At 35.4% G+C, this 17,383-nt stretch overlaps 2 protein-coding genes across 2 annotated transcripts; both read left to right on the top strand.

Moving 5' to 3' along the window:
• Window positions 1–344: 344 nt before the first annotated feature.
• Window positions 345–14,699, top strand: LOC128198628 (protein takeout-like). The gene is made up of 5 exons (XM_052884926.1): window positions 345–868; window positions 2,164–2,383; window positions 11,833–11,963; window positions 12,770–12,925; window positions 13,368–14,699. Exons 1-5 carry the CDS (start codon window positions 808–810, stop codon window positions 13,514–13,516), a joined length of 717 nt encoding a protein of 238 aa, XP_052740886.1. The 5' UTR covers window positions 345–807; the 3' UTR covers window positions 13,517–14,699.
• Window positions 14,700–16,169: 1,470 nt separating this feature from the next.
• Window positions 16,170–17,275, top strand: LOC112044135 (ribonuclease P protein subunit p40-like). Its single transcript, XM_024079878.2, has one exon. It carries the CDS (start codon window positions 16,244–16,246, stop codon window positions 17,264–17,266), a length of 1,023 nt encoding a protein of 340 aa, XP_023935646.2. The 5' UTR covers window positions 16,170–16,243; the 3' UTR covers window positions 17,267–17,275.
• Window positions 17,276–17,383: the final 108 nt, after the last annotated feature.

Here is a 17,383-nt window from a genome sequence, read left to right on the forward strand (position 1 = left end):
ATTAACACATTTCCTATGCAATTTATAGATTACCTAGGTAATGTATGTAATGATATTTTGTACACTGCCAAAACGTTCTAGGTATTTACATTGCACGCATTGTATAGAATACCTGAATTGCCGCTAACATCTATACTTATAATAAAAATGTAACAGATCCATTGTAACGTACCTATCATTGAAGATATTTTGAAAATTTCAGTAGTAATTTTAACCCTAAAAAGTTGAAGTTTTTTTAATTTTAATAGTTCATGTTTTGAGTTATATTTTTGTAACACGATTAGTGGACTACTTATAAAAATATAAAAAACGCGAAAATATTGATAGAAAGGGTGAAATAGGGATTGAAAATTTACATCGAGTTTCACGCGGATGATGTTGCAGGCGTCCGCTAGTTTATATATATATACAAGTATAAATACTGGCCCAGACTGCGTCTGAACGTCTGTCTGAGTCATCACCGCAAAGACTTTTACTAGGTAGTAGTAATTCTAATTAGCTGACAGTAGGTAAATACGTTGATAATAATTAAGTGTAATTTAACTTTGTATAACAGTCTCATATTTTAAGTCAGGCACATGACAGCTTAAAGTTTGAAGAAGTAAAAGTCAGGGTTATCCGGACGAAGTCGCGGGTGTCTCCTAAACGGTTCAGCAGTTGATGACGTCAGGATATAGGTCTCGACCCATATAAGCGAGCGAGCGTTTCCCCGCCCGACAGAGAAACGTCGCACGGCATCCTTGCGGCATCCTACATAACTGTAGTTTACTACAATTATACTAGTATATTAATTTTAAACCAGTCACAATGTTGAGGATATTAACTCTATGTTGCTTAGTGATAGGTAGTTACTCGTACTCTGCTTCTGGTAAGAATTCACTAATTGATTTTTTTTCCTACTATTTAATGTTAACTCATTTATGGTGCATGGTTGAAAGAGCCGATGGACGTTGGGGGTCCCAAGGTGCTAGAATGGGGAAAGCGGAGTGTTGGTTTGATTGCCACTAGGTTCCCACATCCAGCGGTTTATATGGAGCCGCTAAATGCTCTTTAGTTCGAAGATATACTTACAAAAGGCTTATGTCCAGCATTGGAGTCCTTCAGCTGATAATGATGATTACTGTTACGTACTCGTCGAGTAAGTGGTAACCCAAGTTCAGATATGAAATACTGAGAAATTTAGGAGATTGATGATTTCTTACAACCCCCTGTGGTAAGCACGATAAGCAGTTGTTTCTGGACATTATCATTAAAATCCGATAAAGTTACATGGTCACACAATGCCTAAAAAATTAAAATAGTATACCTATTAAGAGGATATACGTGTAGTTAACGTATTGTTTTAATGGTTCGATTGTGCGATTTTTGATCATGAGTTAAAAAAACTCGAATATTTTTATTTTTCAAGATATAGATTGAATACTCGTAGCTCGGTAGTTCGTGCACTTCACATATGCAACATTTTAGACCTGCACGGAAAAAAATATGGAAAATCCAGCCCATTGGGGCTCTTGAGTGCTCTAGCTCCCGGAGGTTAGGGTTCCTCAGGCAAGAGTGAGGAACCTCCTCTTTAATTTCAAGAATTACTTAATCTGTATCCAACAGTTAAGCGAAAGCTTCTATTAGTCGAAGCTTTTAGCAAAAAGAACAATGACTGAAACGACTATAGGTACAATCATCGAAGAAAATCTCCACCACCGCTCGATGTGCGAAACCATCATGAATGGAAAGAACATTGTACGTATTTACTTATTAGGTACTTGAAGAAAATCCAGTAATTATGATCATGATCGGGAATCATGAGTTGTGGTGGAAGGTGTGGTTACCAAAATTTAAAAAGCCTCATCACTACGTGTGACATATTATGCGACTGAGGGAAAACATTGGTAATTTCCATATCAAATGAAATGTACTACAGGTAATTTTTGAAGTTATAGATAATCCTGCAAATAAGTTTAAGTTAAAGCTCGTCCTGACATGTCCGAGCAGTTAGCCCAGCTGGTTAAGTACCTACCACCTACCATATAGTGGCGTGCTCAAGGTTTTTTTAAGATTGCACAAAATGGAAAATTCCTCTCTTATATATAGTTTTGTAAGGAATTCACCGAAGAGGCAGTGCATTTTTGCGTCTATGAATCATTAACGTAGATTCGTCTGTTACAGCCCCTCTCATACCACCATGCAAACCCGGCGACTCTACCTGCCTGACCTCGTCCACCAAAGCCGCGATAGCCATGTTCGCAAGAGGCGTGCCCGAGCTAGGCATCGAACCTGTGGACCCGATGAAGGTGCCCCTCGTAGAGAGCGACCACGCGGGTCTCAAGCTGACCTTCAAAGACTCGGTTCTCACCGGCATCAAGGACTGTGAATTACAAAGTGTCAAGTGAGTATTATTAAGTAATAGCGGACGCCCGCGACTTCGTCCGCCCTTAGCCTTCATTAATCCGGCCCTCTCGCAAAATCCGTTCTTAGTACGAACCTACCTACGAACTACCTCCCTGCCAAATTTCAACTTTGCACGTCAAGCGGTTTTCGAGTTATCGTAATGAATGACCTTTCGCATTTATATATTAAGATATCTGTATAAGTGTCTGTATTCGCTAACACGGTCAATTTCAAAAGATAAGATTTGATCTCTCTGGCGCTCAGTGGGTAGCGCTCTGGCTTTTATAAGAGAGGTCCTGGGTTCCATTTCCAGCCCGGTTAAATTTAGGATTTTATGTTTTGTAATCTGCTTGGTTGGAGCCGTGGTAGCCTCCGATTCCGGAGGATGTGGGTTTGTATCCGGTCCAGGGCATGCACCTTCAAGTTTTCAGTTGTGTGCATTTTAAGAAATAAAATATCACGTGTCTCAAACGGTGAAGGAAAAACATCGTGAAGAAACCTGCATACCAGAGAGTTTTCTTAATTCTCTGCGTGTGTGAAGTTTGCCAATCCGCATTGAGTCAGCGTGTTGAAGGATTGTCCTAATCGCTCTTATTATGAGAGAAGACTCGAGCTCACCAAATATGGGTCGATAATGATGAATCTGGTTCAGGTCTGATATAATTAGCGCCAAACTAATTAGCGTTCCGGTAAGATGGTATGTAAGCTGCTGTCTGAGCAGAACCGGCCTTTCGAACCGCTGGTAGACTCTATGCTCAGCGGTTGGCAACAATTTAAAATTCCTAAATGAACGAGCCATTAATTGCGCCGTATCTTTAAGGAACATTAAACTTCGAGGTCTAATCTAAGTCAAAAAAAATTAGATTCGTCTGTGATACCTAACAATTAAGTTGCTAATCTTAATAGGTATAGGTTGAAAAGATTAAAAAAAGACAATAAAATAAAAGAAACCTTAATTGTATTTACAAAAAATTCATATAATTTTGCTTAGTTAATAACTAGGCGCATGTTAATTTATCTTCGCTATGAGGAAATCCTACGCAAAATCTTAATGAATTACAATTATTTTAGTATTTTATTATACAGAACGCATCACACAAAAAGTTAAGCACTTTTAATTAAAGCTTAGAAGTATTCGGATTTAGTTATTTGTGAATTACTAATTCACAAATATTAATATGTATTGAACAGAAGCAGGCGTTACTTTGCAGAAGTTCATAATTATTTGTAACTAGCAGACGCCCGCGACTTCGTCCGCGCGGAAGTCAATGAAAAGTTTCAACCCTTATTTCACCACTATATGAATTTTAAAATTCTTGAATCATGTTATATTTTTATTTTTGATTTATGAACAAATTTTTAAAACTGTAACTCTAAAAATGTAGGACTTTCCATACTAACTTTCATCCCTGTTTTATCCCCTTGGAGGTAGAATTGATCAAAATTCTTAGCAGATACTTACGTCATGAGAGCCGTGATAGCCCAGTGGATATGACCTCTGCCTCCGATTCCGGAGGGTGTGGGTTCGAATCCGGTCCGGGGCATACACCTCCAACTTTTCAGTTGTGTGCATTTTAAGAAATTAAATATCACGTGTCTCAAACGGTGAAGGAAAACATCGTGAGGAAACCTGCACTCCAGAAAATTTCTTAATTCTCTGCGTGTGTGAAGTCTGCCAATCCGCATTGGGCCAGCGTGGTGGACTATTGGCCTAACCCCTCTCATTCTGAGAGGAGACTCGAGCTCAGCAGTGAGCCGTATATGGGTTGATAACGACGACTTACGTCATAACATCTACCTGCATGCCAAAGGAGATCATTCACGTTCCATACATTTTTGGGCTCTTTTTGAAAGTGCCGGCCAACAAAAAAAAATGGCACGAATCGTTGGAGCTAGCCATTGGAAGTAATAGCTAATATGGCATGAAAGTTGTAGGAGGGCTCTGAACCAAGTTATACAGGTTCGAAGATTCGTTATTTCCATACATTTTGTCGATTTTCAAAAGTGCCCGCCAAGAAAAAAATCTGGTACGTATCGTTAGAACTGCCTATTTGGAGCAATAGTTAGTACGGCGCAAATGATGTAGGAGTGCTCTGAACCAAGTTATACAAGGTCGATTACTCGTCACTTCTATACATTTTACTGAGTTTTGTAAGTGCCAACCAACAAAATAAATGATACATATCGTTATAACTAGCTATTTGCAGCAATAGTTACTATCGCATAAACATTGTAATGTGACAGTGTCAAGTTATACAGTTTCGATGATTCGTTAAATCCATACATCTTATTGATTTTTTAAAGTGCTGTTTTACAAAAATATGGTACTTATCGTTAAAACTGCCCATTTGGAGCAATATTTAGTATGACACAAGTGGTGTAGTTTTGGTCTGCACCAAGTTATAAAGGTACGATGCCTCGTCACTTCTAAGACTTTAATTGAGTTTTGTGCCCACCAACAATATTAATGAAACGTATCGTTATAACTGGTCATTTGTGGCAATAGTTATTAGAACACAAATATTGTAGAATTGCTCTGAACCTAGTTATACAGTTTTGATGGCTCGTTATATCATTTTATTGATTTATAAGTTGCCTGCCATCAAAATTCTTATAGGTATCATTTTAACTGGTCATTTAGAACAATATTTAGTTGGTTAGTATAGCAGACACTTTGTGGAAATGCTGTGAGACAAGTTATACTAGTGTGACTATTTGTCATATCCATGAATTTCATTAAATATTGAGTGCCAGCCATAAAAAATGGTACGGATCATTAGAACTAGACATTTAGAATTAGAATAGGAACTGGGAGTAATAGTTAGTATTGTACAAATGCTGTAGGCCTGCTCTGAGCCATGTTATACAAGTTCGATGATTCCTAATTTCTATACTGTTTATCAAACTACTGCAACATTGAAAATGGGAAGACTGCCTCCTGTAACACAGTAATAACTAGTACAGGAGGCAGGGCTTCAACTTAATTTTGTGATATGAAGTTTTTCATGATTAAAGATTTATTATTATTATTTATACATTTTACCGATTTGAGCAATATAATTAGTAGGTAGGATTGACAGAAACATTGTAAGATTGCTCTGATCCAAGTTATTTGTGTTCGACGATTCATCACTTTGTTATTGTTGATATCTGTATAGGAAACACAAAATAATAATGATGAATACACTGCTCGAACTAATAATATGAAATAGATATCATCATAGTGTTGCTGTGTCATGATTATTTGTTATGTTATCCATGTTAGTAAACGACAATTACCATTACTTGAAAGAACTTAAAAAAAAATATTTTTATTTCACTCTACCCAAAATCCACAATAACATAACAATTTTTAAATGCATTTGCACAATAATGTAGCATTGCATGTGGCACAAAAAATTAGTATCATTAATTCTATATTTTATTATTGTTTTATGTTTTTCAACTCTTCGGACAACAACATCTCGGAAATCAATGTATGAAAGTTACGAATCATGAAACTTATATAACTTTGTTCAGAAATCGGATTGTTCTGAACCGTGTGCAACGTCCTACTATCTATTGCTCCTAATGTCTAGTTTTAACAATATGTGTTTTTGGTGAACGGTATTTTAAAAAATCCATAAAATATATGGATTTGATGAAGCATCGAAACAGTATATCTTGATTCGGAGCTATACTACAACGTTTATACCATTATATCTGAAAATTGCTAGTAATGACGATACGTATCATTAATTTTGTTTGTGGTCACTTTCAAAATTCAATAAAATACATAGAAGTGACGAGACATCGCACCTGTATAACTTGGTTCAGAACAATCCTGCATCATTTGTGCAATACTAAATATTGCTCCAAATGTACAGTTCTAACGATAAGTACCATATTTTTGTAAAACGGCACTTTAAATATTCAATAAGATATATGGATTTGACGAACCATCGAAACTGTATAACTTGACACAGAGCTACATTACAATGTTTATGCGATAGTAACTAATGCTGCAAATGGTTAGTTATAACGATACGTATCATTTATTTTGTTGTTGGGCACTTACAAAACTCAGTAAAATGTATAGAAGTGACGAGTCATCGAACCTGTATAACTTGGTTCAGAGCACTCCTACAACATTTGTGCAATACCAACTATTGTTCCAAATGGGTAGTTCTAATGATACGTACCAGTTTTTTTTCTTGGCGGGCACTTTTGAAAATCGACAAAATGTATGGAAATAACGAATCTTCGAACCTGTATAACTTGGTTCAGAGCCCTCCTACAACTTTCATGCCATATTAGCTATTACTCCAAATGGCTAGTTCTAACGATTTTTGCCATTTTCTTTCGTTGGCCGGCACTTTTAAAAAGGGCCCAAAATGAATGATCTCCTTTCAGCCCAATCCGTCCATTGGTTTGGGCTATGCGTTGATAGATCACTATGTCAGTCAGTTACCTTTGAGTTTTATATATTTAGATTATTATGATTAGTTTAATCTTGTTTGTAAGTAGTCTTTCGATGTACAATGCTCTGCCATAGCTTACGGTCCCTGGCCATTTGGACCGAACCGAAACCGGACTGTCCTCAGGAGATTAGTTGGTTTTTCGAGGATAATTGCTAACTACGACTTGTAATCATTAGTAACTATTGTAATAGGTTTAAAAATGGAATAATGAAGGTTAAACACCTTTGTTTCAAGACGGTGAGACCTTCAACTTGAGAGTTGTTATGTCGTCAGTTCCGGTTATTGCTTCTAAACCCTGGTGATTACGATGCCTACGCACATAGTAATAACAGGTTCAGCGAAAAGTTCTGAACGCAGACAGATAGACGAAGTATTGCTATGTAACTTATTTTTACCCGACCTGCCAAGAAGGGTTATGTTTTTAGCTCGTATCTAAACTAAATGTTATAAAGAAAGGCTTTAATTTTCTTTTTGATGTTTATTAATTTTATATTTTATCATTGTAAAACAGTTAAAAACAAGTATTTACCAGTGGCCAAGGATGTAATTTTGACGAATGTATGCCGTCGCAAAGAAAAGGAAATTCATATAGCTTGATCTAAATGTTCTGAATTTTGCTAGTTTAGTCTACGAGTATACGGTATACTTTGTCTAATTTTAACTTACAACAATTATGAAAAATGCGAAAATTAGTTGCAACGAAACATGGTTGAATATTTCATATAAACTGATAGACCATACAAACAGATTTCAAAGTTATCCTTGTTGATATAAACCATTTTTTACGCATATATTTCTCAAAGTTATGAAAAAGTAGCCAGGTAAGTAGATAAGTTGTTTTATGTTATACAAAAACTGATAGTAAAAATTGACGATTATATATCGAGGCGATGGTTAATTCCACGTTATGTCAATCAATCACTACTAAAGACAAAAAATAACTTTGTAGGTATGTAGGGACCTACTTGTAGTGGAGCGAACGTGGACTGTTAAGTTCAGCTTAATCATTCCAAAAATGTAACATAAATTTAAGTTTTTGATAGTGATAATTCAATAATTAATTTACTCCGAGATGGCTAAACAAAAATGAATACATAAATATCTAGTATTTGTTGTGTCCTATTATTTAGTTTAAAAGCTAAACTAAAAGAAGTAATGAGTTTATTAAATTTTTTTTTAAACGTTGTTACTAGTAGCCCTATACTCGTTGAAGTCTTTTACAAATATTCGCACAACGTCCAAAAAGCTACATGTAAGTCTAGATAAATTTGTAAAATGGTGATACATTTTACAAAAATTTATCTAGTCTTCAGAGCACAATCGTATCGCAATTCAATACATGTAATAAGATTTTTCTATAAGATTGCGTTTAATAATAATTGGATAAAAAACCTATATAAATACAAATAAAATAACTTAAGTTGCTTGTTTTATTCACTTAACGAGTACTTGTAGCAATAAATATTCTATTTAAAAAAAAAGTACAAAGTACTTGTAGCAATAAATAAAATAAAAAAGTACAAAGACAAGTGCTATGACGAACTCGATGACGCAGGCAAGAACGCCTTACTTTAAAACTGCTTATAGGTTCAATTCTCAGTTTGGCTCATTTCATAAATTCCATCAGGTGGAGGTTCTGACGGCCTCCGTGGCGCAATGGTATGCGCGGTGTATTAACAAGGCGGAGGTCCTAGGTTCAATCCCCGGCTGGACCGATTGAGGTTTTCTTGATTGGTCCAGGTCTAGCTGTGTGGGAGGCTTCGGCCGTGGTTAGTTACTACCCTACCAACAAAAACGTACCGCCAAGCGATTTAGCGTTCCGATACGATATCGTATAGAAACCGAATGGGGTGTGGATTTTCATCCTCCTCCTAACTGGTTAGCCCGCTTCCATTAAGATGGAATCTAAGAATTGCATCATTGCATACCATCAGGTGAGATTGTATTCAAGGGCTAACTTGTACAGAATAAATAAAAAAGGCTGTTGTAAGGTTTACAGTATAGAGATGTAGATTTCCTATATCATACCGCGGAGAAAGCAGGGGTAAAGTAGCCTACTACTAGTGTAAATTATGTATTTTATTAGACTCGTCTGAAGTCTGCGAAAACCTAACTCGTTCAAGGTTTCCAATAGTACTTATTCTATACAAATAAACAGGAAGGATAAATAACAAAGATAAATATTAGGTTTCATTGTGTACCTGAATGTAGTCAACATTTACAGAGTGACGCTAGTGATCATGACATGGACTTGGGGATATACCTAAGTATTTACTATTAATGGCCGGTTGTCAACATATAATTTAGACTATTCATCTATATCGTTCGATTTGTTTCTGGAACTTCAGATCAAGTTTCTACTTTTTTATAAAAAAAAATAGCGTACTAATTAAAATAATAGCTAACAATGCTCACGCGGATGCATTTCCGCTAATAGGACTCCCTCCTTCAAACGCTTTGTATAAAATTGCTATCACAGTTGTTTACACCTTTATCAAATCAAAATCAATATTGGGAGTTTGTAAATCTTTTTGGCATGACATTCTTGATTCTGAGGACATTTCACAGCTTCATCAGCATACCTACGCAATATTTAGTATCTTTTATGCGGTTATTTTCTTCCTTTACAAAATGCACATAATATACTACAGCCCAACTTGATGTGTACTGTTTACCAACAAACAAATTAATAATGAGGGTATAACACTAGTCATTTCACACCTATTAATAAATATAATTAACTTGTTATAAATTTATGAAAATAAATTCGATTCGTAAGCTTAGAACAATTAAATATAATTAATTTAATTTGAATAATATTTTATAAACAAACAATACATATTTTAAAATAAATAAGTGACGAAATTACATGCGTTTTCTACCTTCATTATTAATTTGTTTGTTGGTAAACAGTACACATCGAGTAGGGCAGTATAGGTAAGAGTAAACGCGTTCCTGCGTCGACTACATCTAGATTACTGTCACACGCAAGGAAGCACTGGCCTATTATACCTGTACTAGCTGACGCTTCGCGGTTTCACCCGCGTGGTTCCCGTTCCCGTAGGAATACGGGCGTAATATATAGCCTATAACCTTCCTCGATAAATGGGTTATCTAACACTGAAAGAATTTTTCAAATCGGACCAGTAGTTCCTGAGATTAGCGCGTTCAATCAAACAAACAAACTCTTCAGCTTTATAATATTAGTATAGATGCACAATACAATAGTTACTAATAGAGTCAGTAATAGTGTAGCGATAAGAATTATTATCATCATTTTTATTGTGTAATTTCCGTAGCCTCCTCAAAGCGTCACCTCGTCACAGCGTCAGAGTATGACATTTTGTATTCAATCAGCATGCTAGCGCGTAAGAAATATTACCGTGACAAAATGAAAGAAAAATACTAACTATTAACGTATATGAAAGACGTACCGGAAAGACATTTGCTTACGATAGGTCACGTGATCAAGATCTGTCATTCCCATACATCTTTCTAGTTTTCAAAGCGATCGTAGAAAGAGAATCAACGATCCACTTGGCTAGTAGATAATATTACAAACGATGCCCTAAATTTGCCGAGTGCATACGATTGTTCCATTTTATTATGATCTGAAACGTATGAATCACATGGTCTGACTAATAATAATCTACAAAAACATAACAATCAAGTTGAGATCCTTTTTAAAGTCGGCTATAAAAGGTGATTCCAAAAATATTGAAAACTGATGACGTGTACTTGAGTAGAAGATAGCTATCTACTTAATATTGAGGCACAGAATCTATACTAATATTATAAAGCTGAAGAGTCTGTTTGTTTGTTTGTTTGATTGAACGCGCTAATCTCAGGAACTACTAGTCCGATTTGAAAAATTCTTTCAGTGTTAGATAGCCCATTTATCGAGGAAAGCTATAGGCTATATATTATCCCCGTATTCCTACGGGAACGAGAACCACGCGGGTAAAACCGCGTGGCGTCAGCTAGTATACTATAATAGTACAAGTCTGCATTGTTCCGGCAACGGCTATCTGTGATAACTATAATGCTATAGCTACAGCAATTATATACAACAATTTAGTTCGAATTAGTTACTAAGTGTAATGTAGTTATAATTATTATCAATTTACTGTAATTCGTTGAATGAATTACATTGACAATAGTAGATAATTACAGACCATTAAGTTAACTATCTCTTGTGATGATGTACAATTAGGTACCTATAGAGAATCGTAGTAAGATGGACGCTGAGGATAAGTCTCTTCAGTCAAAAACAGTAAAACTAACTAAATTGTGACATAGACAATATATAGTTTTTACACTTATTTACACCAACTAAAATAATAATATTTACCTAACTAAATTAACTACCTAATAATATTATAAAGATAAAATAAAATGAAACGGCAATACACAATAACATTATAAATATAATTGTGATATTATATTTATAATGTCCTGCCGATCAAATTCCGGCCACGGCGGCCCTCGACCAAATGTCAGGCTTATCGTTAGACATTTCACACCAAATAATTAGGGCGTATTTCCGAAGGGCGTAGGTTCGAATCCGGTCCGGCGCATGCACCTCCAACATTTCAGCTAACTGCATCTTAAGAAATTAAATATCACGCGTCTCAAACGATGAAGGAATAACATCGTGAGGAAGCCAGCGTGGTCGACTATTGGCCTTACCCTTCTTATTTTGAGACGACACTCGTGCTCAAGTGCACGCGCTTTCAGTGATCCGAATATAGGTTGTTAATGATGATGATGATGATGATTACCTACTTGAGAAAGCTGAAAGTTAAACGATATTCAATGCGTTATTGGAATTAAATGTAAATTCTTAATTAAGTAAGATATAAAGATTATACTAAAAATACATTCACAGAAAACAGACATACATTAAAATGTGCGGGAGTAATATTTTAAAGGTTCCGTTTTTGTACTACGTGCGTTCGGAACCCTAATTATAATAATGCATTGGCAGACATGACCCGATCAAGATGAAACAGTCAGCAACGCTGAAGTGCAGCGTGGTGCTGAAAGGCCAATACAAGCTGGACGGACGGCTGATCATCATGCCAGTGAGAGGACAAGGACCTTTCTCGATCACTGTTGGTAAGGATTTGTTATTGATTGTATTGCCAAACATGACCCGGCTAAGATGAAGCAGTCCATGACTAATATCTACATAAACTACTCGTAACATTTGAATTAAAGCCGTGAGCCGTGATAGCCCAGTGGATATGACCTCTGCCTCCGATACCGGAGGGTGTAGGTTCGAATCCGGTCCGGGGCTTGCGCCTCCAACTTTTCGGTTGTGTGCATTTTAAGAAACTAAATATCACGTGTCTCAAACGGTGAAGGAAAAACATGGTGAGGAAACATGTCAGTCTGCCAATCCGCATTGGGCCACTGTGGTGGCCTAACGTCCTATAACCCCTCTCATTCTGAGAGGAAACTCGGGCTTAGCAGTGAGCCGAATATGGGTTGATAATGATGATGATGAATATTATAAAGAGGAAAGACTTAATTATTTGTTTGTATTGAAGCTCTGAAACTGATGTACCCATTTGAAAAATTCTTTCACAATTGGGAAGCTTTATACCAGATATATTTTTATCCCCGTATTCCATGAACATGAACAGGAACCACGTGGGTAAAACCGTGCGGCGTCAGTTAGTGTGATAATAAATTAATTATATATACTAATATTATAAAGAGGCAAACAGAGGAGATAATCTTTGGATCTACTGAACCGATCATCTATGAAGCGAAAGCTACATCTTTACCATGCAATCTAGGCTATATTTTACCCTCACGGGAACGAATACCACGCGGGTGAAACCGCGATACTTCACATATACCCCTACCAAGGCATTAAAAGTCAATAAATAAATTAAATTTAATGATCAATTTGCCAGATGACTTAGTGATCAAAGTGTCGTTTGACCTGGCAACGGTGACTGGCAGCGACGGCCAGCCGCACTGGCACATTGTCAAGAGGCGACACTCCTTCAAGGTGCTCACCCGCGCCGTGTTTGACTTCGAGAATCTTTTCGATGGAAACAAGGCATTGGGTGCGTTATTTTTTATAATTTTTTGTAGTTATTTCTTAATTAATTGAACTATTTGGTCCGTTGCTATCGTTTTTAGCTTCGGCTTCGGACCCCTAATAATATATCACGACGGGTAGCAGCGGCAGGGGTTGTAGGTACCATTTGTAGTAGAGGAAACATCTCGAGCAGGTCCCAGAACTTGTGACCTTGGGTGTAGGTTTAAAGGATTCTTTTAGAATGCATAAATACTCAACATCACCTGCCCGATTTGTTCTCCACATCCTCTACAAAAAAGTACAAAGCACAAAATCACTAACACGACAAAATAACGTGACAGTAAGAACGTTGCTCAGCCAAGAACTGAATGATGAAATGACGATGATAATGATGGTGATGATGACGATGATGATGATAAATTATAATTTTAAGTCCACAAGCCTATAATATATTTCTTTCTATATAGGTCAACCAGTCCTAGATTTTGCAAACTCTCAATGGAAGGAGGTGATGGCTGAAGTGGCGCCGCCCGTGGTCGACACTATGGTGGATCAAATGATAAACCGAGTTGGAAAGCTTTACAAGGAAGTGCCAGCTTCTGCTCTCACTCAATAAACTGTTACTCTCAATTCATTTGATACTGAATTCAATATTTTCCTAATATTGTGATAAAGTTATTCAAATCAAATCAAAATTCATTTATTTCAAATAGGCTTAGTTCACAAGCTCTTTCGAAACGTCAGGTAATACCTAGTAGTATACTTATGATAATGGTGATAATAATTATTCGAAAACTTAAAATTAAAGTTACGAGGGTTCCAAGCCCGCCTCGCCGCCCGAGAAGAGCCCACAATAAACACAGCCAGGTTTATCCTTTTTTAGTTTATCACCATTTAACAATAGGTATATAAGTAGCCTGTCATGTAATACATTTCATTTCCAAGCAATTTTGTCGTTTACGTAATCATTAACACTATAATACGACTTTTCAATAAGCTTACGTTTAATAAAAACTTTGAATTTCTTTAGAGACAGTGGTTTCATGTGGCAGAATATTATAAACACGTATGCAATTGCCCTTGTAAGAATTACTATTTTTAACCGACTTCAAAATAAGGAGGAGGTTTCTCAATTCGACCGTATAGGTACCTATTTTTTTTTGTAACCTAGTGTGGTGTGCAACAATTTTATTTTTATTTCTGACATTAGGTAATATTAATGCAATCACACCTTCTTTTAAAATTGCCTACGTTTTTATGTTCATATACTAAATTCTCAAATATATACTGACTATATTTTTATTTCTTAAATTTTTTCCCTTAACGACTCTCTAGGCCTCATTTTATATAATGCACGAACAGCTCTCTTCTGCAGAACAAACACACTATCAATATCAGCAGCATTACCACATTGTAAAACACCATAGGACATAATGCTGTGAAAGTAGCTAAAATAAACTATAGTCTATAGTAAAATCATTAATCCTGCGAATTTTCTGACAGATGCTAATGTCACTTTGTAAAATAATGATACCATATTTATTGTCATAGTGATGTCCTTTTCTGTATAGGTAAATAATAATACCTCAGTTCATTCACCCTCAAAGAGGAATTTTGAACAAAAATTTCTATCATAACGCTTGGTGACAGACGGTTGAAAGAAAAATTGTGTAAATTATGTAATTGACCAATTCTTACCTATTTGCCTTAGTCTCTGAGAATACCACGACTTCCGATTTCAAAATTTAGATTAATGAAATTTGTAATAAAATTCTAAGAATAAAATATTGTACAAAAAAGTGTTACAGTTGTTATTTAGAAACAAAATCCTCTATCCTCAAAAACTTGGCGTTTTTTGGGAGGATGGCGGGTTCACTAGTATGCTAATGATTATCTACTAGCGGACCCTGTCAAGCTTCGTTTTGACTCATTCCCTACCCCTATCCTATTCTACTCCCAACCTACGCCTACCCTACTCCTACCCTATCCCTACCCTACTGCTACCCTACCACTACCCAACACCTACCCTAACATACCCTACTCAACCCTACCCCTACCCTAAGTAAGTACCCTATTCTATGTCCTTCTACTGGTTCTAATCTACCTCTCCACCAATTGTCAGCCAAATCCGTCCAGCTGTTCTTGATTTGTAAGTATTGTAACAAACCCGACTTTCTTAATCATATAGATACTAATATTATATAGGGGAAAGATTTGATTGTTTGTTAGTTTGCTTTGAATAAACAATAACTATTCAAATGTTCGACTCTGTAATGGTCGAAAAACTACAATTTCAAACAAATATCTAGCGTCTAAGCCAACGCAAACACTAAGTTTAGAATCGTCTGATGATGAAAATAAATATGAAGAAAAAGTAAAGACAGAAAAAAATAACGATAAATTTATGACTCTAATATCAGAACCCCGAATATCAACAAGGGTACATACGGTTCTATACTGAGCAGGGACTAATGTGTTGATATCGGAACTATAAATAATTATTTACATTTTATCTTGCATTTAAAATATCTAGTTTAAATTTATGTCATCTTAAATGACATGGGGTTTTTACAATTTTAAATAGGATTTAAAAATTAAATTTTATAGAGATAGTAAAAAGTCTTTACTATTGTGTATTTTTTGTCATTCGTTCTTTAATAATTCCGGAATACAATAATATTGAAGTAGGTAACTTACTTCCGCGGACGAAGTCACAGGCGTTGCTAGTTATTAATAACATAATATTAAAAATCTGATCTATTAATTAAAAGCATTAATTTAATTGTATTTGTCTCAGTTATTAGTCAAATTAAATAAGGTCTTAGAATAATTTTATTTTCATCACTGTGACTCAAAATATTAAATATGTTTATATTAAAATATCAAAATATGTTTATTATTAAGCCATAGACTGAGAAATTCTTAATAAATAACAGATGTAACTGTTATTTATTAAAATTATTTACTAATTTGGTTCAGAACATATTGAGTGAATCAAGTTCGTTCATTTTGTCACATCACTATTCAATATTTTCAGTATTTTTAGATTCAATAAAAAATGGTATCACAGGAAACTTCAGTGGAGATCGCAGAATTCAATAATCGATTATAATTTAGTACCACAGATTATTAGATACTACGTACATAGGCGTCAACATAGATAATACACTGTAAATCTTTAATGAAGTTTGTTTGTTTTGAACTTTTGCCTTTTCCTTATGGGAAAAAATAAATAAAAAAAAAATTGTTTGTTTTGACTTTTGTTTGTTGTGATGTGATTGTGACAAAAAGTAAATTTGGTGATTTGAAAAATCAAATTTTAAAACTGAAGTAGAAAAATAAGATGCTCTGCCCTGAAATTTGGGATTTTCCATCGCCGAAAGTGGTTTGCTCAAATAAAAAATGTTTAACGCTCAATTCTGTGTCGAAAATTGTAGAACTAAACAATTTTTATAGAAATGTGATCATAACCTGTCCAGATGAGTTGCACACGCCGCGGTTCATCGAAGACAGTTTGTTAGATGATAGCGATTACTATGAAGTTGCGAATTGTCCTTTAACAGAGTTCATAGATCCCGTTTTCATACAAAAATTTATCAAAACTGGTAAGCTGTATTGTCTGACAGCCAATACTAACTGTATGATACAAAACTGTGCGGCTCTGACCCCAGACGGGATTCTAACGCTACATATTCTAGAAAGCACATATCAAACGTTAGGTATTGAAGGTACCAAACGCCCTCACAAGTTTTATCAAATCGAAATCCCACTAAAAGATTTGAAAAACATAAGCAGAGTTAAAACAGCATTAGAAAAGTTAAAGTTGTTTGATTTTAATATATCTTGGGTACCAGAGATAGAAAATGTGTGCCCGTCATCAATAGCTAAATACTTTTGCAACAAAAACTATAAAGTATCCAGTCACAGCATGTCCATAGAAAGAGTAGCCCCAGTTATAAAAGAAGTTCCTACAATACACAATTCAGATATTGATGAAGTAGTAGAATGGATTGGCATGTTGGCACATGATGCCAACTTGACACCAACTGAGAGCTATGTCAGTACTTATGCAGAGCCTGAATGTAGCACACCTATTAAAACATCAAGAATATCCATTATCATCGTCAAAGGTTTCTTAACACCAAATATTTTAATAAATACAAGTAAACTATTAGAAGATTATGTAAAATCTAGAGATTTTAAACATTATTGGGCATGTCTAAGTGTACAGAGCATAGAAGAAAGTCTATGGCAATGGAACACCAGTAGTCCTAGGATATTTCAGTCTCAGAATGCATCATGTAACATTTTCTTCACCCAGGAAAGTCACTCTGTGTACACAGTGGGACAGTTAAAATATACATAGATAGAATAATTTGTTTTATTTTCATAGCCTTATCCTTTAATAACTTTTTGCAATAGGGATGATGACAGCTTTTAAAATTGTATATAAATCAGGAGTATGCTAATATTACTATTAGGA

This window comes from Bicyclus anynana, chromosome 13 (genome assembly GCF_947172395.1).
Source record: "Bicyclus anynana chromosome 13, ilBicAnyn1.1, whole genome shotgun sequence".
Classification (NCBI taxonomy): domain Eukaryota; kingdom Metazoa; phylum Arthropoda; class Insecta; order Lepidoptera; family Nymphalidae; genus Bicyclus; species Bicyclus anynana.

Bases quoted from the DNA above. Each gene is read 5' to 3' on its own strand.
- LOC128198628 (XM_052884926.1), top strand. From the start codon at position 808: ATGTTGAGGATATTAACTCTATGTTGCTTAGTGATAGGTAGTTACTCG. The intron at 2,384-11,832 runs GTGAGTATTATT...ATGCATTGGCAG, and splicing joins TGTGAATTACAAAGTGTCAA to ACATGACCCGATCAAGATGA. The intron at 11,964-12,769 runs GTAAGGATTTGT...TCAATTTGCCAG, and splicing joins ACCTTTCTCGATCACTGTTG to ATGACTTAGTGATCAAAGTG.
- LOC112044135 (XM_024079878.2), top strand. From the start codon at position 16,244: ATGCTCTGCCCTGAAATTTGGGATTTTCCATCGCCGAAAGTGGTTTGC.